This window comes from Pelodiscus sinensis, chromosome 11 (assembly GCF_049634645.1).
Source record: "Pelodiscus sinensis isolate JC-2024 chromosome 11, ASM4963464v1, whole genome shotgun sequence".
NCBI lineage: Eukaryota > Metazoa > Chordata > Testudines > Trionychidae > Pelodiscus > Pelodiscus sinensis.
In genome coordinates, this window is record NC_134721.1 from 34,570,794 (window position 1) to 34,595,420 (window position 24,627).

The window sequence follows — 24,627 nt, forward strand, 5'->3', positions numbered from 1 at the left end:
CAGGTCAGAAGAAATTAACTGTATAAGATGAGTTTCCAGGAACTCCCCATATATGCATTACTTTCTTGAGCATTAAATTGAGTCGCAAATAAAATAAGTCTGAAGGTTGTTTGTTCTGCAATAATGTTATGTAGTAATAGTCACATAACTGAATGTAAACTCATTCACACAAAATTTGGTTTACTTAACCACATTTCCATCCCAAAGGATTTTACTCTCAGGAAAGCACATTTCACATACAGAAGTATTCCCTTTCTGATGCAAGTGATCAGTAAGACAGAGTCATATGTGTTACCATAGCGGCAGGGAGATGACAAATGTGGAACAGAGAGGATCCTTATTCACTCTGATCCCTCTCTTAATGCTCTCAGTACTACAGCATATACTGCCTGCATGCAGCATATTTTTTACTTGGATGAAATTTTACAAACTTACCAATGATATCTGAGGGTCTCACAGCATTATATAATTGCTACTCACTACCCTTATTCCTGTTTACAGGTGGAAAACCTAAGGCACAAGAAACTCACTTACCCAAAGTCACATGGCAAGTCAGTGCCAGAGCTAGGAATGGAACCCAAGAATCCTAACTCCCAGCCCCACCCTGATCTAAGGCACTCGGCCCCAGACCTCCCTTCCAGCTGGGAAAAGAAGCCACCACTCCTGGCTCCTACACCTGTGCCTTGTCCATTGTGCTGCAATGACACCCTCACCCTGGATCTGAGGGACCTTCTTCTCCCCTCTGGGCAGGGCTGGTGGGAGGTGCCGAGAGGGGAACCTGGGAAGTTCTGAGAACATACCCAACTCATTGCACACAGGCGAAGGCCCCGGTCGGCGTTCTAATCTGCCCCACCGACCCTAGCAACAACTGCTCCTTCCTGATTAGCCAGCGCTAGGGATTTTTCTGATTGGAGTACACTCATGACGCTAAGCCAATCAGCAGGAGCCACGGGACCCTCTTCACCCCTCAGCGGTGGAAGGTGGCCGGTACCAAGTGGGCACTGGGACCCGTCCATGCCGTCTCTGAAGCAGGGGGGTGGGCTGTAGGGAGTTGAGAATTGGATTCCTTCCAGCTGCGTCCTCCCAAAGGGGGCTCTGGTTGGGTTCGAATTGAACCGCTCGCTGCTCTAAATAAGGGAAGCTCTAAGACGAGACCACAGAGCGTGACGGGGGGGGGGGGGTGTAGTTCCCATAGAGGCGAATGAGGGTGGGGTTACTAGGATGGGTGCGGATGGTATATCCCAAACGGAAGTGAGGTGTCTCTTGGTTTCAGGACTTCCGGCGAAGTGTGGGGGGGAGGAACGGCTGGTGTTGGTGGTGGGTGCAGCAGCCCGAGGGGCTCTCGGATCTTGGTGAGTCCGAGCGCTTGGGGTGCATGGGAGCCGGGGAGCGAGGGGCTGTGGGAGGAGCTGACCCTGAGGGACATAGGGAGCGGGGGGTGCTGGAAGGGGAGACCGGACCTGGGTCGGTGGCGTGTGAGAAGGGGGCTCGATACTGGGCCTGAATAAAGTGTTTTTGGGGGGTGATGAGTAGAGTGGGCAGGGTAGCGCCTGTGTAGAGGGAAGTATCTGAGGAGCTGGGAGGGGGCACTGGGGCTTAAGTACTTGTTGGGGGATCTGAGCTGTTCAGGTTGGGAAAAGGGGGACAAAGATGATGTGAGGCGTAGCAGAGCCCACATGGATGAAAAGTGCCTTTTTATGGCTTCCCCAAAAGTGCCTGAGGTGGGAGGGGTGGTTTTGTGTGTGTTTTGGTGTTATTCGTGGACTGTGGGAGAAGGGACCCTTAAGGAAATTGATGTCTTCTCTTTCCTTCAGTATTGAAAATGATGAGAGAGCACTTATGAGATAGCTCAGGTAGAAATGAACATCTCTTCCCCTTTCCAATTCATGTAATGTCTTCCCTTTCCTCTGTCTCAAATTGCAGTGAAGCTTAAAACCCAACTTGTGGGAGGACATAAGTTAAAGGAGAAGCAAGCATTAAAAATGGGTGCGGTGGGAGAAAGTATGAATGCTGGAGTTGTCCTATCTGCCTCCAAGATTGAAATGTATCCCAAGCACTTTATATAGTAAGTCTTGCTTAGTGGGAGAGGAAGGCTCAGTTCTACCTTCCAGTATGGAAGGTTGTCAGGATTCCCTGGAACCAGAATTTGAAGCCCAGTGGAGATAACATTGCCATATGGAAGGCTGATAAATAAGATTCTGCAGTATATAAATGAGGTATTTTTCAGGGTAGAAACTATAGATACCACCTAAGCACTCTTAGTACTTTCTGATGCAAAGGGAACATGTGAGCGTGTCTTGAATAAAAAATTCACCTGTCCAGTCCCTTCTTAACACACTGTCAGTTATGATTTCACTCCTTCATTTCAGAATGAACTGGTTTCAAAGATGCTCAAGGTCTGTCTCTCATATGTGCTCCCGTTTCCATCCTCTTCATCTATCCTGTTTGAGTATTATCCATGAAAAAGTATGCCCTAATACAATTGTTAGTCTTTAAGAAGGCACCACAAGACCTGTTGTTTTTGCAGATACAGACAGAGTAACACAGCTACCCCTCTGGGCCTGTTTAGACTGTAAGCTGTTTGAGGCAAGGTCCCTCAACTATGCTAGGGGTAGGCAATAGTTTTTGATGGGGGATCACTCCCAAGATTTTAGTAAGTGATCAAGGGCTGTACTTTTTTATGGAGGGTCAGGGATAGATGCAGAAGGGAGCTCAGAGTAGGAGATTGGGATGCAAGAGAGGATGTGTGGTCTGACTGAGTTTGGGTAAAGGAGGGGGTTGTGACCTGGGGCATGGGATTGGGGTGTAGGGTCTGGCATGGAGTATGAGTGCAGGAAAGGATTCTACCTGGGGGGAGGGATGTAGGATGGAGTTCAGGGTCTGAGGGAGAGTTGTGACTTGGGGTGGGGGAGAGGTGCAGAGAGGGAGGGGCAGGTCACCACTAAACTTTCCATACCTCCCCCTCACTTCAGGTCACAGTTCCCTCCCAAGCACTGCGCACACACCCACGTCACTCACCTAGGTCAGAGTTCTCTCTTACACCCATACCCCCTCTACCTCCCAGGGCAGAGAGGCACATAGAACAGATAGCAGCTTTGGGTGGCCTGGAGCTGAGGCAGGCAGGAATCCTGCCTGAGGGTCCTACTGGTCTGGTGGCTGGATTATAAAGGCTTGGTGTGCTAGATCCAGCCCAAGGGTTGTATCATACCTGCTCTAGGACTATACTGTACAGTGCCCTGTGTAATGAAGCTCCTTTCTTGGTTGGCCCGTAGATACTACTGTAGTAAAAAGGGTTAAGAATATATAGGCAGTGAAGCACTTCCAGAGCCTTTGGTGTGAAATACATTAATGAAATGTAAAATATATTAATGAGCTAGAAAACTCTAGAAATGCTTAAAGTACTACATTATTTTAATGCTAAGTGGACTGACTGAAACTTTTTGTGTGGGACATGGAAATGATATCCTTATGAGCACCTCCAAATGGTAAACCCTGACGTGTGGATACAGGCTGTTAGCATTCCTGTTATTAGCTACTTGCAATGGCTATGGTACGTGTAGCTCCTCTGTTTGAGTAACTTACGTAGCTAGTCACGTGCAGGCTCAGAAACTATCATCTAACATTTTAACCACAACTCTGCTAGCTGTTTTATATAGTTTAAAATACCTTAATCTAAACATGATTATAATTCACAGGTTTAGGGGGCAATGAGTTTTATTTAAAATGAAGCAATGAGAAAGATGTCTCAAAAAAGCATCTATAAATAACTTCCTGAAAGAAACAGGACATGGCCAAAGAAGCAATCTGAATGGCTAACTATAATACTTCTACTTGTGATATGGGAAATGTATGACAGCCCTAGTGTCTGGAACTACTTTGTCTTACATGTCAGTGTTTTGCTTTTTACAATGTGATGCTTTAATGTTCTCTCTCAGGAGTGCTGCTAATCAGTCTTCAATATTTAAACATTTGGAAAATACACATGTCTCTCTCTCTCTGCTCTTGTAGCTGGAGAATTATGAGACCAATGATCATGGGTTCTATGCCTGGCTCTGGAAGAGAGTGCTCTTTAGTTGGTAAAGCAGATAATTCTGGGAGTTATAAGACCTAATTCTGTTCCCTTGCCTGTTACTGGCATATTTTATTGTTTGTCATTATGTTAGTGCCTTGAGGCCCCACTCTGCTAGTTGCCTTCAATACACTTGCCCTGAAAAGCACATAGTCTACTTTTAAAAAGGCAGAGGATGGGAGAGAAAAGGAATGATTGTTGTTCCTGTTTTGTGACTTAGGTACAAAATGATAGTGATGTACCCAAGGACACGGAGCAATTCAGGGACAGAACTGGGAACGGTACCTAGATTTGAGTCTCAATCTGGCACTTCATCACTACAGAACCATCCTTCTCCTGACTTGCTTTGTGCTCATAGGCCATGTGCTCCTCTCCTCTCCCCCCCTCAATAAGATGTGAATAATGTCCCTATTTTCATACACCAAGAATCTTGACTGAAAGGTGCTAATCAGCATGGTTTTGTGGATAGAACACTGGGTTGGGGCTCAGGATACTTAAGTTCTATTCCTGGCTCTACCACTGGTCTGCTGGGTACCTGTGGGTAAATCACTTTTATTTTCCTGTAACTCGATTTTCACATCTGGAAAATGGGGATAATGATTAGACCACACTGAGATCTACTGTTGAAAAGTGCAATAGGAGCTAGGTGCTTAATTTATAAATGTATTAATCAAGATATTGAATGTTGTTTTTATGGCATATATCAATGAGCATTTGACCAAAGAAGTTCACATAGTAGCTAAATGCACAGTGTATAGAAGTCATAGATTCCAGGGCCAGAGAGGGCCATTGTGGTCATCTAATCTGGCCTTCTGTGTGACACAGGCCATAGAACTTCCCCAAAATAATTCTTAGAAGGGATCTTTCAGAAAAGATCCTATCCTGACTTAAAAATTTTCAATCTACCATATTTGGTAAATTGTTCCTTGGGCCTAATGTCTTCACTGTTAAAATATATGCCTTATTTTCAGTCTAAATTTATATAGCTTCATATTCCAGCCATTGGATCATGTTTGACCTTTTGTTAGATTGAAGAGCCCATTCTCAAATATTTATTCCCATATAGGTAATTACAAACTCTTAATCTTCTCTTTGTAAAATTAAATAAAATGAGCTCTTTAAGTCTATTATATAAGGTATGTTTTCAGATCCTTGAACCATTCACATGGCTCTATGCTTAAGCCTCTCCAATTTTATCAAAATTCTTGCTGAACTGTAGACACCAGAACTGGACACAGTGTTCCAGTAGTGGTCATACCAGTGCCAAATTCAGAGGCAAAATAATCTCTCTACTCTTATTCAAGAATCTGCTGTTTATGCTTCCAAGAATTATTAGCCTTGTTGGCCTCAGTGTCATAGGGCAAGCACCAATCCCTGTAGGACTGCACTAAAAATATACCCTAGTGATGGTGATTCTCCCTTTACAGTCACCTTTTGAGACTTATCAGTTAGGCAGATTTTAAAATACTTAATGTGCATTCTGTTAATTTTATTCTATTTTTAATGAAAATGTAGTCCAGTATCAAATCAAACACTTTACAGAAGTCTAAGCATATTTGTCAATCATTCTTAAAAATCTCATCAGTAAATGATACCATGTTAGCGTGACAATGTCTATTTTCCATAAACCGATGTTGAGTGACATTAATTATATTTCCCTTTTAGAATTCTTTATTAACCAACTCCCGTTACTATTCCATTCCATTACCTTGCCTGGCATCTGTCAGACTGGCAGGCCTGTGTTTGTCTAGGTCATCCTTTTTACTCTTTTTAAATATTAGCACAACATTAACTTTCTTCCTCTCTTGTGTAACTTCCCCAGTGTTCCAAACTTACTGAAAATCAACATTAACTTTTTTAGCAGCTTTTTTAAAACTTGTGGATGCAAGTTATTTGGATCTGCTGATTTTAAAATGTCTAACCTTAGTAGCTGCTTTTCTATTCCACTAGCATCTCTGGAGGATGTTAGAATACCTTCATTATGTGATATGATTATTATCTGTGTTTTCATATAATCATAGGACTTGAAGGGACCTCAAGAGGTCTAGTCCAGTCCCCTTCACTCATGGCAGGACCAAGCACCATGTAGACCAGTGGTACACAACCTGTAGGTTGGTCGCAGATGTCTTCCCAGGGGGTTGTGGCACTTAGAGCCGGCCAGGGGGCAGCCATGCAGCGCAGTGTTTAGATCCGGCCAGCTGGGGGCTGGGCGCGGCTGCGCACAGCACTTAGATCTGGTTGGCCGGTGGCTGGTCCCAGCACTTTGCAGCCCCTGCAGAGCGGGGGTCGCAGATCAAAAAACTTTGTGCACCACTGATATACACCATCCCTGACAGGTTTTTGTCTAACCTGCTCTTAAAAATCTCCAATGATGGAGATCCCACAACCTCTCTAGGTAATTTATTCCAGTGCTTAATCATCCTGACAGCTAAGAAGTTTTTCCTGATGACCACACTAACTCTCCCTTGCTCCAGTTTAAGTCCATTACTGCTTGTCCTATTCTCAGAAGTTAAGAATTTTTCTTCCTCCTTCCTTGTACCAACCTTTTACCTACTCGAAAACAGTTACCATGTCCCCTCTCAGTCTTTTCTTTTCCAGATTAAACAAACCCAGTTTTTTTTCAATCTCATAGGCTAAGTTCCTGGTAAGCTGTTGGTCCATGAGGCTGCGCAGCTTCCCGTTAAGCCCTGCACAGGGCCTTGGGGCTGCATTAGGGAGAGATGCTTTTCCTTGAGCCCCAAAGTTGATGTGGCCAGCAGGAGGGGAGGTGCCCCTTGCTGGCCTTGGCAGGGAGTTGTTGCAGCTGAGGAGTAGATTCTCTTCCATACCTCCAGCTTCCTCATGGCTAAGGCAGCTCTGTGCTGGGGCCAAATACAGCAGAACCTTCTAGGCAGGGGGACCATAAGACTCCCTGCACTGCCTCTACCCTGTCAGTGAAAGCAGCAGGTGCAGTGTGCCATGGAATCTCATGCTCCACCTCTAGGATACCTGCTGGTCACATTCGGGGTGCAACCTGCCTTAGCACCGCTGTCCATGAGCTGCCCAGGTAAGCCCAAGTCCCTGTCCCACCATGAGACCTCCTCAACCTGGAGCCACCTCCTTCACCTCAAAGCCCTCATCCCAGACTCACCTTGAAGCCCACACCCCCAGCTCAGTGTCTGTACTCCCTCTTGCACCCCAATCCTCAGCCTTGAGCCACTCCCCAAACCTGGAGCCCTCCTCCTGTCCCACAAATCTCTCATCTCCACCAGGGAACCTGCATCCCCAGCTGATACCTTTATATCCTAATCTTCAATCCCAGCCCTGATCTCCTCAACCCCAGCCCCCACTCTAGAGCCTACACCCACAGTTGAAGCCCTCACAGTCCAGCCTTCTGACCCAGGCCTGAGCCCCCTTCCACACTTAGAACTCCTCGGCCCCACTCCCACCACCTGAATTTTGCTATGTGCACCAATTTAAAGGTGATGTGTTGCACTTCACCTCCACATTGGTGCACTTAAAATTAATTTTGCTTGGGGCAGGAAAAACTAGAGGGATTTCTGTTCATTGGTCATGTTTTCCAGACCTTTCATAATTTTTGTTGCTCTTCTCTATACTTTCTCTGATTTAACCACATCTTTCCTGCAGTGTGTGGTGCTCAGAACTGGACACAGTACTCCTATTGAGGCCTAATCAGAGCAGAGCAGAATTACTTCTTGCATCTTGCTTATGACACTCCTACTAATACATCCCATAACAATGTTTGCTTTTTTTTGCAACAAGTGTCACACTGTTGACTCATTTTCTTGTGGTTCACTATAATTCCCAGATTCCTTCCACAGTACTCCTTCCTATGCAGTCATTTCCCATTTTGTATGTGTGAAATAGATAGTTCCTTGCTAAGTGGAGTACTTTGCATATGTATCTATTGAATTTCATGCTATTTAGTTCACACCCTTTCTCCAGTTTATCCAGAGCATTCTGAATTTTAATCCTGTCCTCCAAAGCACTTGCAACCCCTCCCAGCTTGCTACTGTTTTCAAACTTTGTAAGTGTACTTCCTGTGCCATTGTTTAAATCACTAATAAAGATATTGAACAGAATTGGGCCCCAAACTGATTTCTGCAGGACCCCATTTGTTATGCCCTTCCAGCATGATTGAACCAGTGATAACTACTCTCTGGGAACAATTTTCCAATCATTTTTGCACTCATCTAGGTTGCATTTCCCTAGTTTGTTTATGAGCGGGTCATGGAAGACGGTATCAAAAGCTTTACTAAAGTCAGGATATACCGTCCCACCCCTCCCCTCCCCCCATCCACAAGACTCATTACCCTGTAAAAGAAAGGTATTGGGTTGGTTTGACATGATTTGTTCTTGACAAATCCATGCTGACTGTTACTTATCTTATTCTCTTCCAGATGTTTGCAGATGGATTCTTAAATTATTTGCTCCATTATCTTTCTGGGTACAGAAATAAAACTGGTCTGTAATTCAGTGGGCTCTCCTTATTTCCCTTTTTATGGATGGGCAATATATTTGTCCTTTTCCAGTCTTCTAGAATCTCACCCATATTTCAGGACTTCTCTGTATTTTTCCCAAATGCAGAACAAAAATAGCTATTGACTCCTCTGCTTTTTCTGCATTCTTGATCATTCTACCATTTACAACTAGTAATAAACCAAACAGTTGTTTTTGTTCTTAATGTATTTTTAAATACTCCTTTTGTCTTTAATTCTGCTAGTCATAGATTTCTCCTTGTGTCCCTTTGATTCCCTTATTCATTTTCTATTTTTCCTGGATTCTGACTTGTATTCAATAGTTAACTTTGTCTTTCTTCCATTTATTATAGTTTATCTTTTGATAGCTGGAATGTGCTACTTCACTTCCCCTCTAAATGAGGTCAGTCTGGCCTATAAAATGTAATGGAGAATCCTTGAAGGAGCAGGGTAAAAACTGTCTAGCTTGGAGAAAGCTCAAGTTTTCATTAATTTTTCTGCTCAGAGCCTGGACAGTGCAGGAAAACTGTTTTCATGGTTAGGTTTATAGGCAATACAATGACAGTATTCACTTTCTTGACTGAACTATATGGATTGCATAATCACCACTGAATAAATTGAATTTTTGATGCTAGCGAAAGGCTGAACTTGGATTATGGCCTCTCTGAAGTTTTGATCTGTTTTCAGCAGGCATTTGTTTTAATATATCAGTTGGCCTTCCTGATTGTCTAGGTTCAGCCTCCTGCATAACAGAGGCCAGACAATGTCACCTAGGGATTCCTGGATCAAGTTAATCAATTCTGTTTTGAGTTAGATCATGTCAGATATTTCAGCATTCATTATACACCTCCAGGGTTGGAGGAAAATACTTCCTCTCCTGCATATGCCTCTGGTATAATGTTGGTATTAAAAACTAATCTTAGTTGTGGGTATTAAAATACCCGTGATTTCACAAAGATGTGATGCTATAGAACCTATGATGTCATGGCCAAATTCCAGCTTGGAGATTTGCTTTCTTCTTAGCTAAAATTCTCCTCAAAGTTCCATCTTGATGGATGTGTTTTTTGCTCCCAGTTATAAATTGTTTATCGGTGCTGCTGTGTAGCTGTTTAAGAGCTTCTCTCTCCTACCCTGAAGGTGGCTGCATCAAATGATTCTTTTGTTTGTAATGTGCTTTGGTATCCTTAGATAACTATTTACATCCAGGTTAAAGGAAATTTGCTATGTGATCACCTAGGGTGTGCTAGGCATTTTACAGACGAATATTAGAAGACAAGTTCTATTGCCTGGTGGGAACTTACATAATGGCTGGCCAATCTAAAGGAGATAGAGAGGGGGAATGTATTGAAAACTTTAAGCCAAGAAGCAGCAAACCAAATACAACAATGATCCACAGATCCCTTACTATGCACATTTGGTGTCTCCCCCCCCCCCCCCTCCCCCGAGATGATCTAAAGGCAGCTGTGGATTTATTTCATACCTACAAACCCATATGCTCATGTCTGTCTTCTCTCACGCAGGTCGTTGGGCTGGGGAGATGTTCCGATCAGCAATCATGATGGCTGCCAGCCTGGCTCTGACATCAGCAGTAGTGGCTCATGCCTATTATTTGAAGCATCAGTTCTACCCAACAGTGGTATACCTGACCAAATCCAGCCCCAGCATGGCAGTGAGTATACAATTCATGGGCTGTACAGGTTGCTCTGATAATGGCTCAGGCTGTCAAATACTGGTATTTAACTTGCTCTGCTACAGTGGCCATCCACAGCCCTGTGGAACTGGCTTGTCTCCAGGGGATTGGTAATGAGAGCTAGTCTTTGAACTCCCAATTTGGTAGTGACTGAAAATCATTCCTGTTTTGTGCTGATCAGAATATGGGGGCCTTGTCCGCTTTGAGAATCAAAGCTGCAATTAACTCAACAAAGTTGGCACAAATTTTCCCCCTTACTGTCAGTATCAGCAGAGAGAATGTAAATTAAGTTTGCCATGGAATTGAAGCTTTCATCTTACAGTTGAGATGTGGTATAAAAACAGAAGGAGGATTAATGCAAACTCCTGTCAATGCAGTCCTTCTAATCAGTGCTGTACAGGCTGTCCTTACTTACGTTCCAAAACACTTGGACTTATAGCGAAACAACTTAAAGCAGGGAATTTTTTTTCCCCTGTGGCTGACTTCCATTTGCACAAATTGGAAGGTTTTTTTGCACAACTTAAGAACAGGGAATGGAAGGACTTACAACACGTCAGTTCCTACAAGCGTCAGCGACTTTAGTGTGGAACAGATGTATATCAGAGTGACTTATAGTGGGGATGCCCTGTATTCCAGTCCCTGAAAATAATTTGTCATGGAGTGCCTCATCATTTACATAGGGGCTGTGTCTACACTGGGCCACTTATTCCGGAAAATCAGCTGCTTTTCTGGAATAAGCTGCGAGCTGTCTACACTGGCCCTTGAATTTCCGGAAAAGCAACGACGCTCTACTGTACAAAATCAGCCGCTATTCCGGAAAAACTATTCTGCTCCCGCTCGGGCATAAGTCCTTATTCCGGAACACTGTTCTGGAAAAGGGCCAGTGTAGACAGCCCAGTAGTCTTTTCTGGAAAAAAGCCCCGATCGCGAAAATGGCGATTGGGGCTCTTTTCCGGAAAAGCACGTCTACATTGGCCACAGACGCTTTTCCGGAAAAAGGGCTTTTCCGGAAAAGCAGCCTGCCAATGTAGACGCTCCTTTTCTGGAAAAACTGAAAACGGAATAGTATTCCGTTTTAAGCATTTCCGGAAATTCATGCCAGTGTAGACACAGCCAGGGAGAGAGGGACATCAGTGTTTTCAAAAGAGCTGAAATCAGGGTTATTTGTTGCAGAGCAGAGCCAAGTCCTGCACAGTCTTTGGCTCTGTCATTTGCTTGGATTGATTAACTCTTAAATTGGAGGCTTAGCAGTTGAGGTCCCCAGTGAATCTTGCTAGCCAGTGAAGATATTGGCTTCCATGTTCATTGTGCTTTCATTTAATTGAGTACATGTAGTGTCATTGAAAGATGATGGATTGACAGCTCTGGAGTCTCTCACGCTGCTTATCGCAAGCATAGGTAAAGCATTGCCAGCAGCAGGGTAAGTATTCCATACTGATCCTCCACTAATAGGCTTTAGCTCTGGCCTGAAGAGAATTCTGTCTCCATGGTCTGTTGTGTATTTAACCACTCCACTGAGGATGCTAATAAATGCAAACTGTGATGGTGACTGTATCCATCTGTTAAGGAATGGACAGAATCCTGTCCTTCTCCTCCCATAGTTTACTTCAGGGATCACTGGACAGCATTCAGATGAGTCGTTTCTCTTTATCAATATAATTCAGTGGCTCTTTTTTCAGTTCACTTCTGCTTTCTATTCCCCCAGGGTATATTGACCAAAACAAACACTTTCACGCTACAGCAGTTGCTGAGCAAGTAGTACTCGGAACAAGCTACTGCTTTAGTGTGGGAAGTATTAATAAGCATGTGTGCATGCAACTGATTCCACAGCTGGCTTGCAAAATTCTAGCTAAATTTGGAAAGTCTCATTAATCTGTTTTCAGTTGGGCTTTTTTAACTTAGACAGTAATGTGCAGGTGCACATGGGGGTAGAAATCTGTTCATCTCACCAGCACCACGCAGTAACCAAAACACTTTCACAATAAAAATTCCAGACCCAGCGGTACACAGATTTCACGCATCCTGAAGCACATAAGGATGTTCTGAAAGCGTTAACTGAAAACTAGTTGGTATGTTGCTTTGGGGATGGGAAATAAGATGAGAGTGTTATGTGCCTTGAAAGTGGACAGAGGAAGTCATAGCTGGTTAAAGTAGATCCCTGGGGTATTGTAAATCTTAGATTTTAAGCATTGGAAGATCTGATCTAGGTCAGGAGTGCTGCAGGATTGTTCTCGCCAGCCTTTTCTTGTGATCCAGTTTGGTTCATTAGCTCCAATGTGTTTCTTTTGGTTCAATCTCTCCCTTTTCCTTCCCTGCAGGTTCTCTACATTCAGGCTTTCGTTTTGGTTTTCCTCCTGGGCAAATTCATGGGCAAAGTGTTTTTTGGCCAGCTCCGAGCAGCAGAAATGGAGGTGAGTGAGATCTCTGGCAGTTGTAGCAAACTACTTGCAGCAGAGTCTTACATTGGTGATGAAGTTACGTAGTAGTAGAGGGCTGCTCCAAGAGCTGCATTGATTGTAAATTAATGGGGTTTTGGCACTGAGCATAAAATTATGCATCTGTCTTTGGTACTTGCGTGACCTCCATTTTGGGTGTCTGAGCATTTTGGTCTCAAATGTATTTATTCTCCCAACTTTGGTATGAGGCAAGGCACTGCTGTTACCTCATTATAAATCTATGGTACAGTGGCTGAGTAACTTGCCCAAAGTCACTGTGGTGAAGCAGGGACTTGAACCCCATTTTTCAAAACCACAGGACTATCCTTCTTTTCACATACCTAACTTGTCTTGTTGTTGAAGCAGATGAAGGACCTGGGTTCTGTTCCTTGCTCTCCCCCCACTGATGCATCATGTGGCCATGGATACAAAGCTCTTGTTCGTGTATAATAGAGTTAATACGTAGTTCACAGTGACATTGTGAAGTTTGACTATCCAAGAGCTTAGAGGTCCTCAGAGGAAAGGTGGCAGAGTGTAAAAGAAAATGATTTCCCTTAGAAATCAGAGTATATAAGTTCCTTCAAATCCTCCCATCCCATCCTTCAGCACTGATTGCTAAGACAAGTAATATGTGGGGCTGCTAACACTTTGTCTCTGACTCAGCACCTACTTGAGAGATCATGGTATGCAGTCACGGAAACTTGTCTGGCCTTCACTGTCTTCAGAGATGACTTCAGTCCCCGTTTTGTGGCCCTTTTCACCCTCCTTCTCTTCCTCAAGTGCTTCCACTGGCTTGCTGAGGATCGGGTGGACTTTGTAAGTGTGATATATTACTGAACAAGATGCCAGATTGGGGTTGACTGTTGTCTATCTGGGGAGTCATTCAATAATCTTGGTAATGAACAGGAACCTATCTAAGGCAGTGTTTCTCAATCTTTTTTTATAAAGTACCCCCTTAAAAGAAAAAAAAAAAGGTACCCCTAGTACCTACAGTTTTCAGACACCCATTTTTTTCTATCATTGCAACGTATTTGTTTAAACAACTTAATCGTAGCCGGGTGGGCAATTAAATTTTTGAGTGTAAAAAGTACAAAAATAATAAAGCACTGTAAAACTTAAAACAAAAATTCAGTTTTCTCCAAATTTCAGTTGTTGACGTATCCCCACCTTCTCTCGAGTACCCCTAAGTGTACTCGTACCACTGGTTGAGAAACGCCGATCTAAGGTACTTCTGTGGCCTTCAGAGGGATGGAAATGCTTGTCACTGTGCCTGGATTGTCACACTGCATGATGTGTCCTGTGTGTAGAAAGCATGGGAAACAGACTCTTTTGTGTCCTCTGCTAGTCCTACATTCATTTTTTCTCATTAGTGCTTCTGTAAGCACTGGATGGTTGTACTCTTCTCATGTTTTATAAGATTCCTGAGATAGGGACCATTTTTTGTTCTGTTTGTACAGTGCCTAGTACAAGGGAGGGCCAGTTCATGACTGTGGAGCCTAAGTCCTAAAGTAACACAGATAGTAAAAACACTGACTCCATAGGAGCTAAAAGGACTCAGTACTTCAGAGTGCTCATCTCTTTGGAGGATCAGCACAACACTGCGATGCCAGCAGAAAAGGAACCAGCAAGACACAGTGATACTTGTGGTGTAGATACTAAAATGGATAGAAAATAAGATTGTTCCTAAGTCAGTAACTCTGCAATTCCTGGGTATTTCATGCAGTGAGAGTGCAGAGAATGGAGTTTAGAAAAACTAGGCGGAGAACCCTAAAAGTTCATTCATTTCTTTCCAGATGGAGAGGAGTCCAAACATCTCCTGGCTCTTTCATTTCCGCATTGCCTGTAAGTTCCATTATTTTATCCCCTTTCCCTGTCTTTAGCCTGCAATACAGTGCAATTGCCATACTTTCTCAGATATGAGGCCCATCTAGGATAGTGTCCTACCTCTGAGAGAGCCCAACACCAGGTGTTTCAGAGGTATGAAAGAATCTACTTGCAAGGGAAGTCTTTAGCCATGTAGGGAGCAGGATTGGTTCAGTATGTTAACATATGTGGCTTGTGGTGTGAGAGTAATTGCTTGAAATTCTCTTCTGGTCATATGTGGAATCTCATTTTCCCTGCCTAGTTTCTGGTTCTTGAGATCCTGTTTTGATAGGATCGAATAGGGTTCTCTTGTCCGAGATTCATGGATTTCGAAGGCACGCTTTGTCCCCATTTTCCCAAAACAGCTATACAATTCATCCTCGGCAATCTGTGTTGGGAGTTTAGGACTCAAATAGCAAGAGATGCAGCTGGTCAGGACTGAGAGTATTGGCAGATTTATCTGCTAGAGAGATTCCAAAGCAGGGTTGGTAAGGTTGGGGAGTGCAGCTGCAGGTCAGGATTGAGTAGCATTGGTAGAGTTGTGCATGTGGGTGGAGCTTAGTGCTGGAATAGCAAAAGAACTGCACCTCAGGATCCAGGGGCATCAGCAGAGTGCTGTAGACTCAGGGAGAACACAGGATTGGAATAGCAGACAGCTGTGGGTCATTGAGGGACTTTGACAGAGTTGTGAGTTAGGAGCTCAGAAGTAGTATAAAAGGGAGCACAGAAAGTCAGCATTTAGAGGCAGTGACTGAACTGTGTGTTGGGAGAAAGTCCAGGACTAGACTAGCTGGGAGGGCTTTGGATCAGAACTGAAAGCTCAGAGAATGCAGGACTGGAGTAGCAGGGGATGCAGAAGTTCAGGGTTGTGGACACTGGCAGCAGTAAGGGAAGATCCAGTACGGGAATGTGGGGGCTGCAAGATGGGATTGAGGGGCACTGGCTGAGGTGTGCCTGTGGGAACAGGTCAGCTGTGGGTGAGAAGCTTGTTGTCCTCTAACTGTACTGGTAGGACAGGCTCCAGGCAAGACAGAGGTGGTTGACAAAAGGAAGGTGACAGCAGGGGGCTTGGGGAAGTGGGAGATAGTGGGCATTGGGGTGACAAGCTTGGCAAGGCAGACTTGTGTAATAATGAAAATGAATAAGTGTTACCCACGTAGAGAGAAGGGTTTGGAGAAATCATTAAAGTAACAAAGTTTAATGCAGGCATGACTTAGCTTGATTATGTGACACAAATCTCCTGGGGGGGGGGAAGTTTCTGTACTCTGAATGTTTCTTCTCCAGGACTTGACAAGCAACAACAGCTGGCCAGGAAAGATAATTTCAGATAATAATTTGCATGTGAAGGCTAAATACGCTAATGTAAAACCCCTTCTCATTTGTGTAGCTGAGTGTGAGACTATTCAGAGTTACAAACTTTTTGACAAAGATATTAATGTCTTCCAGAAAGCTGTTTATGGCTTAGATTGCTTTGTTCACCTTTAGGTTGGAGCAGAACAGCTGTTTAACAGCTCACAGCAACTTAGTTGAGGACAGGACATCAGGGAGACTCCTGTAGCTAGTTGAAACTTCAGGAAGGAAGAATGAACCTATGCAACACACTGGGGTTAACAATGGGAAGCTGAGGTTTTCAGAAGACTCTAAGGGACCCATTGACATTTGTTTGTGCTATGTGCTGGAGTCAGCTCTTGGCTGAGACTGTCATAATATAAATATCAGTGTCTGACACATCTGAATGGCTTTCAGCCCATGCAGTTAAATGTTCTGTGTATGGGAAACAGCAGTTCTGTAACTTGTACGTGGCACTTGCTTAGTGCTTCCCAACCCTCTGTGAGAAGGGTGTTGGTACTGTTTTACAGATGAGGAAACTGAGACATGAAATGAGTTGCCCAATGTCACATGGTGAATCCGTGGAAAAGTTAAGAGCATAATCCAGGAATACTGGCTCTCAAACCTATACTCTGGCTACTAGATCACACTTCATTTCCAGGGATGGGACTAGATTGTGGGAGGCCTAGCTCCTAGTCTTATGCTTAAGTCATCCATTTCTTTAGTTCTGTCAAGCCTGCTTCATGTGGGCCTTAAATCACAGTTCAGTAATTTAATTTCTGTGTCTAACCTCCCTTCTTTCTGTGTCCAGCTCTGATGCTCTTGTTGGGCGTCCTGGATTTCCTATTTGTCAGCCATGCCTATCACAGCATCCTCACCCGGGGAGCCTCTGTCCAGCTGGTCTTTGGGTTTGAGGTATGGAATGGTTCTGCCTCTGTGGGAGGAATGGAGGGAGAAAGGAATATTTGCCTTGCTGACTGCAAATCAAAGCACTGTGATGCATTGTAAGACACTGGGGCTGACTAAGCAGCCAGCGCATCAGAGTTCTCTCGGTAACTTCTGGATTTTGGTCTCTCATCTTCGTGGTTGAGTTTTATTTCTTCAAAAATGGTAGATGCAAACAAAATGGTAATTTCTAAGTCCTTTTCCCTGCCCTGAGATTTCTGATGGAGACCATCTGCTCCATGCAGGTCTGGCTCCCCAAGCCCTCTGCCTTTAAGTTAAGGTGAGTCTTTACTGCCTTCTACGTAGGCTTTCCTTCAGCCTGCTTCCTGTAGGATTGCACTCCCAGGCTATTTGCCAGGGAGCTAAGGAGAGCCTCCCTACCTTCTTCTCTCCCTGAACTCAGACTGTCTTTTGTATCCATGCATTCCTAGCTCAGAGACACCAGTTTCGTACTGTGTGACTTGGTCCCTTCACCTGGAGAGGTGGGCTGAGCTTGGCACAGGGTACAGATGAGTTCCAATGCCTTTAAAAGGTTAACTTGTCCTGTGACGTGTCTTTCTTTTTTTTTTTTTTCTTTCCTGCCACCTCAGTATGCCATCCTCATGACTATGGTGCTCACCATCTTCATAAAGTACATTCTACATTCAGTCGACCTGCAGAGTGAGAATCCATGGGACAACAAAGCTGTCTACATGCTGTACACTGAGCTCTTCACAGGTACATGTCTTCTCCACAGCTCTGGAAAATAGCTGGCCCCTTCCATAGCCCATTGGGGGCTTGTATGTTCTCCCATATCAACATCTAACAGCCTGTGGAGCCTGAATTGTGGTGCTATATGGGGCCTTCCTGGAAGCATGGTTGGGAGAGCTGGTTTGTATATGACCTCACCACTTCATCGATCCGTTGAAGGGAAGAAAGTGAGATTGAGTGTGAAAGTAGGAACTGTGTGAAAGTAGGAGCTGTGTAAGAGAAGCCTGTGGAGATCCAAAATGATTTAATGTATAGTTAACACTGAGAACAAGTCTACATTACAAAATTAAATTGACCTAAGTTACGTTGACGTGCAGCCACCACAGTGATTGATTCGGTTTTACGCATTCACACTATGCTTATTGTGTTGGTGGTGCATGTCCTTACACAGATTGAATGGGTATTGTGGGGGGCACTGTAGGACTGTTTCTGAAAGGCAGCAACAGTCACTTGTAAGCAACATAGTGTTTACATTGGCACTAAAGTGATTTAATTAAGTTGACTTAAGTGTAATACCTTCCTTGGCGATTGTGTTATTAAGTTTGTTGAGTGAGCTGGTGGAAGCTACAGTTTAGACTAGACACTTATGGGGTTAGGTCAGGGCTGGGCAAGATGTGGCCCCAGGGTCGGATCCAGCCCACCTAACACTTCGATCTGGCCCCCAGACTGCATCTGGCCATTTCTATTTACATCCTGCTGCCCGTGCCACCAAATTTCCACGCGGTGGATCAGGCAGCAGGATCCTATTTAAATGGCTCCCTACTCATGGTCACAATGCTACCCTGGCAGGGTCTGGAGCTACAAGCCTTTTAAATAGCTGCAGCAACTTTAAGCAGTTCTCCAGCAACGCAGTAGCGGCAAGGAGGGGAACCATGAGCCCTTACTGTATTTCTAACTCAAAGCCTCCAGCCCCAGACAACTCTGGGGGATGGCTAGTCCCCAGTCCTGCCCCTTCCGCCCAGACTCTGCCCCTTCTGGGGGTGTGGAGCTGGCCCATGACCATGTTGCAAAATTTATTAAGTGGCCCCCCTGCAAAAATTATTATAACCATTATTGGTTATTATTATAACCATCCCGGGTTAGGTTGACATAAGCTGCCTTATGCCGATCTAACTCTGTAGTGTAGACTAGGCCTAAAATGCTGATGGTTTGGCTCACTAAGAGTAGAATAAAAAAGCAGGTTGGGTGGATTTCTGGAGGCTGCAGTGGGTTAGTTTATGCAGGCATTGTGGTCTGGTGGGTAGAGCAAGGAGGATGGGGAGTCAAGATCCCTGGGTTTTATCCTTAGCTTCGGGAGGGGAGTGTGGTCCAGTGGCTAGAGCAGGGAAGAATTGGGAGCCAAAACTCCAAGTTCTGTTTTTAGCTCTGGAGGGAGTGTGATTGAGCTACTAGAGCCTCCTGGGTCTCCTCTTAGCTGGATCACTGACTCATTGTGTGACATGGGAGAGCAAGTTGCTTCTCTTCTGTGCCCCTTTCCCCACTTGTAAAATCAAGTCTTGTCCCTTCCTCCCAGGTTGGCTATGGGAGTTCACTTGTATTTAAGGGCAATGATATCCTCCTAGCAGAGGCACATGAGAGAGAGCACTAATCTTTCTCCTTCCTCCTCAGGCTTCATTAAAGTGCTGCTGTACATGGCGTTCATGACCATCATGATCAAAGTGCACACGTTCCCTCTGTTTGCCATCAGACCCATGTATCTGGCCATGAGGTAAGATATCTCTGGGGTATCAAGCGAGCGCGTGCTGAGTGTCTGATACTATTTGTGTGTGTCAGTGTCACTCCAGCAACTTGTGTGTCATTTCAGGCAGTTCAAGAGAGCTGTGACTGATGCCATCATGTCACGCCGTGCCATTCGCAATATGAACACTCTGTAAGTATCCAGCTGAGACTTCTTGAGGTTGCAGAGGCATTGTACAAATTGAGATTGGGGTGGGGAGGAGCCCACTGGGCCAGGCACTACACAGACACAGAGGGAGATGGCACTTGTCCCAAAGAGTTTACATTTGAAAGAGGCAAAGGGGGGGGAGCAGGAAATGGACACAGAGAATAGAAGGAACGTGCTCAAGGTCAATGGCAGAGCTGGGGATACAATCCAGATTTCCTGACTCGCAGTTCAGTCCTCCGTCAACAAGGCTACACAACCATGTTTGCACTGAATCTCCCTGGACCTTTTAAGTTTCATGAATAGAGGGGAAATCCGTATTAGAGCAGTCTGTCTTAGGATACTCAGTTCAGTTCATAGCTTGTTAAGAGGCCCAGTAGATCCCAGCTAATCCAGCATAACCCCTCAATCCTGTCCCATCCAGTTTGGAATGCCATGGGCAACGTTGGCTTCCCTTGGGAGTAGGTGGACTGTTTCATATAGCTCTCCCTGCTATCCAGCCTAAATTTCCCTTTGCTTAATTATCTTCTGTTATAGCCCCCTGCTCCTTTGTTGGCATCTCTGCCCTTGTAGATCTTCACAGAATATATAAGTTACTGCCTCCTAAAACTCTGCTGCCTCCCCAGATACCCCGATGCCACTCCAGAAGAGCTTCAGGCCATGGATAATGTGTGTATTATCTGTCGGGAAGAGATGGTGACAGGTGCTAAACGCCTGCCGTGCAACCACATATTCCACACCAGGTGAGGAAAGACTTACTGCTAATTCTTCTGCCCACACAGCAGCTTCCAGATTTCTTTCTATGAAGTATGGAGTTAGCTGCTGAAGGCATGAAAATACAAACCCTATGCTTGTGTAACTGAGAAGCTAGGGCATGGTAATTTCCTCCTTGCTCTGGTGCACATGGAACTAGGGAAGAACCAAACGACTAAAAAGGATTTGTAAAGGAATTCAGTCCTCTCGGCTATAGATCACTGGTTCCAATCCATCTTTTCTCAACTGGGATGTCTGGTCATTGCTGTATAAAGACCTGGGAGTTGATGGCTCCAAATTAGATTCCTAGCGAGCAGGTCCATGTAACAAACATCCTGTGAACTGAACTCTTTGGCTATCTTTGTCAAGATGTCATGGATTGAATGAGCTACACAGGCTGACCCCTCTTTTCCAGCTAATTGTTGGTGGGTGTCTCCAGCTAATTATTACCTGTTTAACAAGCCAATATTAACCAGCCTTTTCCCCCTCCACAGCTGCCTGCGTTCGTGGTTCCAGCGGCAACAAACCTGCCCCACTTGCCGCATGGATGTCCTCCGTGCTTCCCTTCCCACTCAGTCCCAGACGCCGCCCGAGCAGCAAGAGCAGGCACAGCAGCAGCCCCAGCCACACCAAACTCCCCTGATTCCCCAGCCACCTAACTGTAAGTACAGCTTCTCTGGACACCAAGCCAGCAGGGCTGAGCTGTTTCTCAGTAGTCCTGTCTGGTGCCATTCATCCCTGATGGGGATCACTACACCCAGCACAGACACTTAGCCACCTCTGGGATGAGGTGCAGCAGCTGGTGATCCTGGCACTGCTTGCCCTGCACTGAAAAATGGAAATTTATTACCATGTTGTACTAATACTTAATGTGCTTTGTTGGGGTCAAATTCTGCCTTTAGTTGTATGGCACAACCTCATTACAATGAGTTGGGCCATAAGGGACATAACCCAAGAAATTTGTAGAGCCCTCCACATCCACATCTGTATCAGCAAAAATGAGCTGTGGATGCCCATGGATATAAAGCGGATATCTGTGGATCTGCAGGGCTCTAGACATTTGGCCCTTGAGCTGCTGTGGCATTAGAAAATAAGAGTTATGTGTAATTGAAAGAAATTGTGTAATCCTTGAAGCAACAGAACTCCTGGCTTCTGTCCCTGCTTCTGGAGGGGGAATATGAGCCAGTGGTTGGAGCTGGGTGTGGGGGTGCTGAGGAAAAAGACTCAACTCTGCCACTCTTTGTGTGACTGCCACTCTACCTAAATGTGCCTCTGTAAAACGGGTAGTACACTGACCTACTTCCCTTGAGGCTTTGTTCATGTCACAAGTGGCTGGAAGGTGCTGGAGAAATGTAGTGGCTATCTAATATCTTTTCTCCATGGATGACCCCCTTCTCTCCTTGCTCCACAGTCCCCCAAGGAATCCTGCCCCCATTTCCTCCTGGGATGTTTCCTCTCTGGCCTCCCATAGGCCCATTTCCTCCAGTGCCTGGTGTCCAGCCACCCAACAATGCTGAGAATCCTTCTGCTGCTTCCAGTGCACCTTCCACTTCGGGCAGTCAGACAACAGGTGAGAGTCCAGTCTCACCTTATCCTTCATTCCATCACTGGGGCAGACCTCCCTCTCGATGCTCCGCCTGATTTGCTTCTGATCCTTCATGGCCCAATTGCTTCTAGACCTGTAAGTTGAGACTGTTCAAACCACTGGAGTAACTGGCTTCCTTGCTGGCAATGACTTGCAAGCAAGCCACAGAGGTGCCACAAGATGAAAACAGTTTTGACATTTGATCTGTGGTTGGTGCCCTAAGGGGAAAAGATCCTATATGCCATTCCTTGACCTTTTGAGCCAGCCAATCTTTCCAATCTGGGGCAGGATTGGACTTTTGCCCCTGAGTTTGGAAAGGCCCTGTATCCAATTCTCTGACCCAGCCAGTCCCCTTAGATGAGGGACTGGATCTGAGCTAGTACTTCAGAGAAAGAAAAGATCAGTATTCCATTCCCTGCTCCTCTGAGATAGCTAATCTCCATCCCTGGAATGCCTAGAGATGAAATGTCCATATTCCCTTACTTTCTTGATGTTATTTTAGAGTGTGGGATTAACTAACCCTGACCCTACAAGGGTATGTATGTTTGAAAACATACTGAAACCTCATTGGCTATGTCTAAATCAGATAGATGGGCATAAATGTACCATGACTGTTTAACCAAGCTATTGTCTCTTCTTTGTCCACTTCACTCATTGCAGCAAATACCTCGAGACCTGGTGGTGATTCAGCCTCTGGAGCGGATACTGCCCCTGTAGGAACAGTGCCTGGCTTTCCCTTCCCTCCCCCATGGATGGGAATGCCATTGCCACCTTTATTTGGTAAGCTAGGGTGGCTTCTTCCATCTAGGGCTGGATGGAGGAAGGAAGTTTCCCTACTGGGAGCATGGGGAGGGAAAAGAAAATATCCAAACTTTGTCTCTAAAAGCCACATAAGCCACTATGCTCCTGACAAGTTGCTAATGTTGTCTTCAGTAAATTGATAGATTTTACCAGAAATGAAAACCTTGCCTATTGGAGGGGGAACCAAGAAGCTTGCCTTGAGTCCTTTCTGACAGATCTGTTTTTCTTCTGAAAAGGTTTCCCTCCTATGCCTGTGCCACCTGCTGGGTTTGCTGGGTTGACAGATGAAGAGCTGCGTGCCATGGAAGGCCATGAGCGGCAGCACCTTGAAGCCAGGCTCCAGTGTCTGCAGAACATTCACACACTCCTAGATGCAGCCATGTTGCAGATAAACCAGTATCTCACCATTTTGGCAACTATTGGGTAACTATCCAGCATTGGGGTAGGGTTTGGGATCTTATACTCTGTTGGATACATGGTGCAACCACTGACTTGACTATAATCCATCCAGCTCTGTGTTGTAGCCATATAACATAGTAAAAGCACATTGCAATGCCATGTGATTTCCAGCTGTTGGTTCCCTGTCCTCACAGTGGTAAAAATGGGTGGTCTTCATTGGTGGTAACAGGTGTCCAAAACTTGTACCACTAATGTGTGCAGCCTACAACATAAAGTGCTGGACTGGAACTCGGGAGATCGTATTCTATTCCCAACTCTGCCACTGGCCTTGAGTTTCTCCATCTTTAAGATGAGAATAATTACAGTGACCATCTTTGAAATTTGCTAATGAAAAGTGCCATGTACAATCTAGAGATTATGTTCTAATGTAAACCCATGATGTAGGTCAGTATGGTGTAAATGTGGGGTGTGGAGCAGAAAGGTGGGTGGCTGTTGCCACAGATAAACTCCTGCTCTGAGAAGCTCAGTTCCTGGCAATATCTCCTTTTCATGGCACTGAGTAGATATTTTAAGATTGGCATGCTTGTATGGTAAATTAGCAGTGAGGTGTGAAAACACCCATATTTCTATCCTTGGGCCAGGAGTAAGCCTGCATTGCAAAATTAGGAAGATAGTTGCACTTGAATTAAGGCCAAGGTTCTGCCACCATCCCTGTGAAAGGAAACGTGAGCTAAGAAAACAGAGTTTGGAAGCCAGAAGTGGGAACTTGTGGCTAAAGTATTGTAATGGGATAAACAGGCTGACCTGCAGACATCCTGTGTGAGTTGGAGCACCGATCTCTCTTTGCCTTAGCTTTTCTGTGTATAAAGGGAAGGACAGCGATTCTTTGTGTGTCTCGTTCACTTAGATTGTAAGTGTTTTGGGGCAGGAGCACTCTTTAAGACACAAGATTCAAGTAGGACTTAATATTGAAAGTTATGACAACAAATTTTGGAAGGGATATTGAACTTCCTATTCATTGCTTAAGCTAATTTTAACTACAGGAGGTCAATGTGGGATCTGTCAAGAAAGAAACCCTTATAAGGGATCTGTCGAAAAAGGCTTTCTTTCTTGACAGATCCCCCTCTAGACTGACACTTTTTGCCAACAGTGCTGAGTTAGCAAAATGCGGTGGGCATTTTTATGCAAATTAGGCACAGGATATTTAAATCTCTGCCTCATTTGCTATGTCGACCTGCCTAATCTGCATCCCTCTGTCGACAGAGGGATGCAGTCTAGACCCCCACCCTGTGAGAGGTGCAGATTACCCGATATCTGCCTACTGTCAGGTTCTTACAGCTGTTTCTGAAGCACTTAGTCCTGACTATTGTTAGAGACAAGATTCTGGACTAGATAGACCGGGGTGGGTAATAAGTGGCCTGTGGGCTGGACACAGTTCACCAGGTTTTGCTGCTGGCGGGCCACTGGATGCTTTATTTACTTGAGTGTCCACAGGTACAGGCACTTGTAGCTCCCATTGGTTATGGTTCGCTGTTCCCAGCCAATGGGAGCTGCAGGAAGTGGTGCATGTTAGGCCACCTCTTCCTGTAGCTCCCACTGACCGGGAACAGTAAAGCATGGCCAACAGAAGTTGTAAGGGCCATATCTC

General features: G+C 45.0%; 1 protein-coding gene across 2 annotated transcripts in view; it reads left to right on the forward strand.

Annotated features, from left to right (window-relative positions):
• Positions 1 to 1,208: 1,208 nt before the first annotated feature.
• Positions 1,209 to 24,627, forward strand: part of SYVN1 (synoviolin 1) — a 28,644-nt gene continuing 5,225 nt past the window's right edge. Inside the window, exons 1-15 of one of the 2 annotated variants that reach the window (XM_006136580.4) lie at positions 1,225 to 1,352; positions 1,924 to 2,065; positions 10,068 to 10,216; positions 12,556 to 12,648; positions 13,336 to 13,488; positions 14,466 to 14,514; positions 16,676 to 16,779; positions 17,400 to 17,526; positions 19,168 to 19,267; positions 19,364 to 19,429; positions 20,068 to 20,184; positions 20,689 to 20,855; positions 21,606 to 21,764; positions 22,440 to 22,559; positions 22,817 to 23,003. In XM_006136580.4, the coding sequence (XP_006136642.2) occupies positions 2,008 to 2,065; positions 10,068 to 10,216; positions 12,556 to 12,648; positions 13,336 to 13,488; positions 14,466 to 14,514; positions 16,676 to 16,779; positions 17,400 to 17,526; positions 19,168 to 19,267; positions 19,364 to 19,429; positions 20,068 to 20,184; positions 20,689 to 20,855; positions 21,606 to 21,764; positions 22,440 to 22,559; positions 22,817 to 23,003 (1,649 nt within the window). In that variant the 5' untranslated portion in view covers positions 1,225 to 1,352; positions 1,924 to 2,007. Of the gene's footprint in view, positions 1,353 to 1,923; positions 2,066 to 10,067; positions 10,217 to 12,555; positions 12,649 to 13,335; positions 13,489 to 14,465; positions 14,515 to 16,675; positions 16,780 to 17,399; positions 17,527 to 19,167; positions 19,268 to 19,363; positions 19,430 to 20,067; positions 20,185 to 20,688; positions 20,856 to 21,605; positions 21,765 to 22,439; positions 22,560 to 22,816; positions 23,004 to 24,627 lie in introns of both variants that reach the window. The other variant, XM_014580310.3, reaches the window with a different exon arrangement.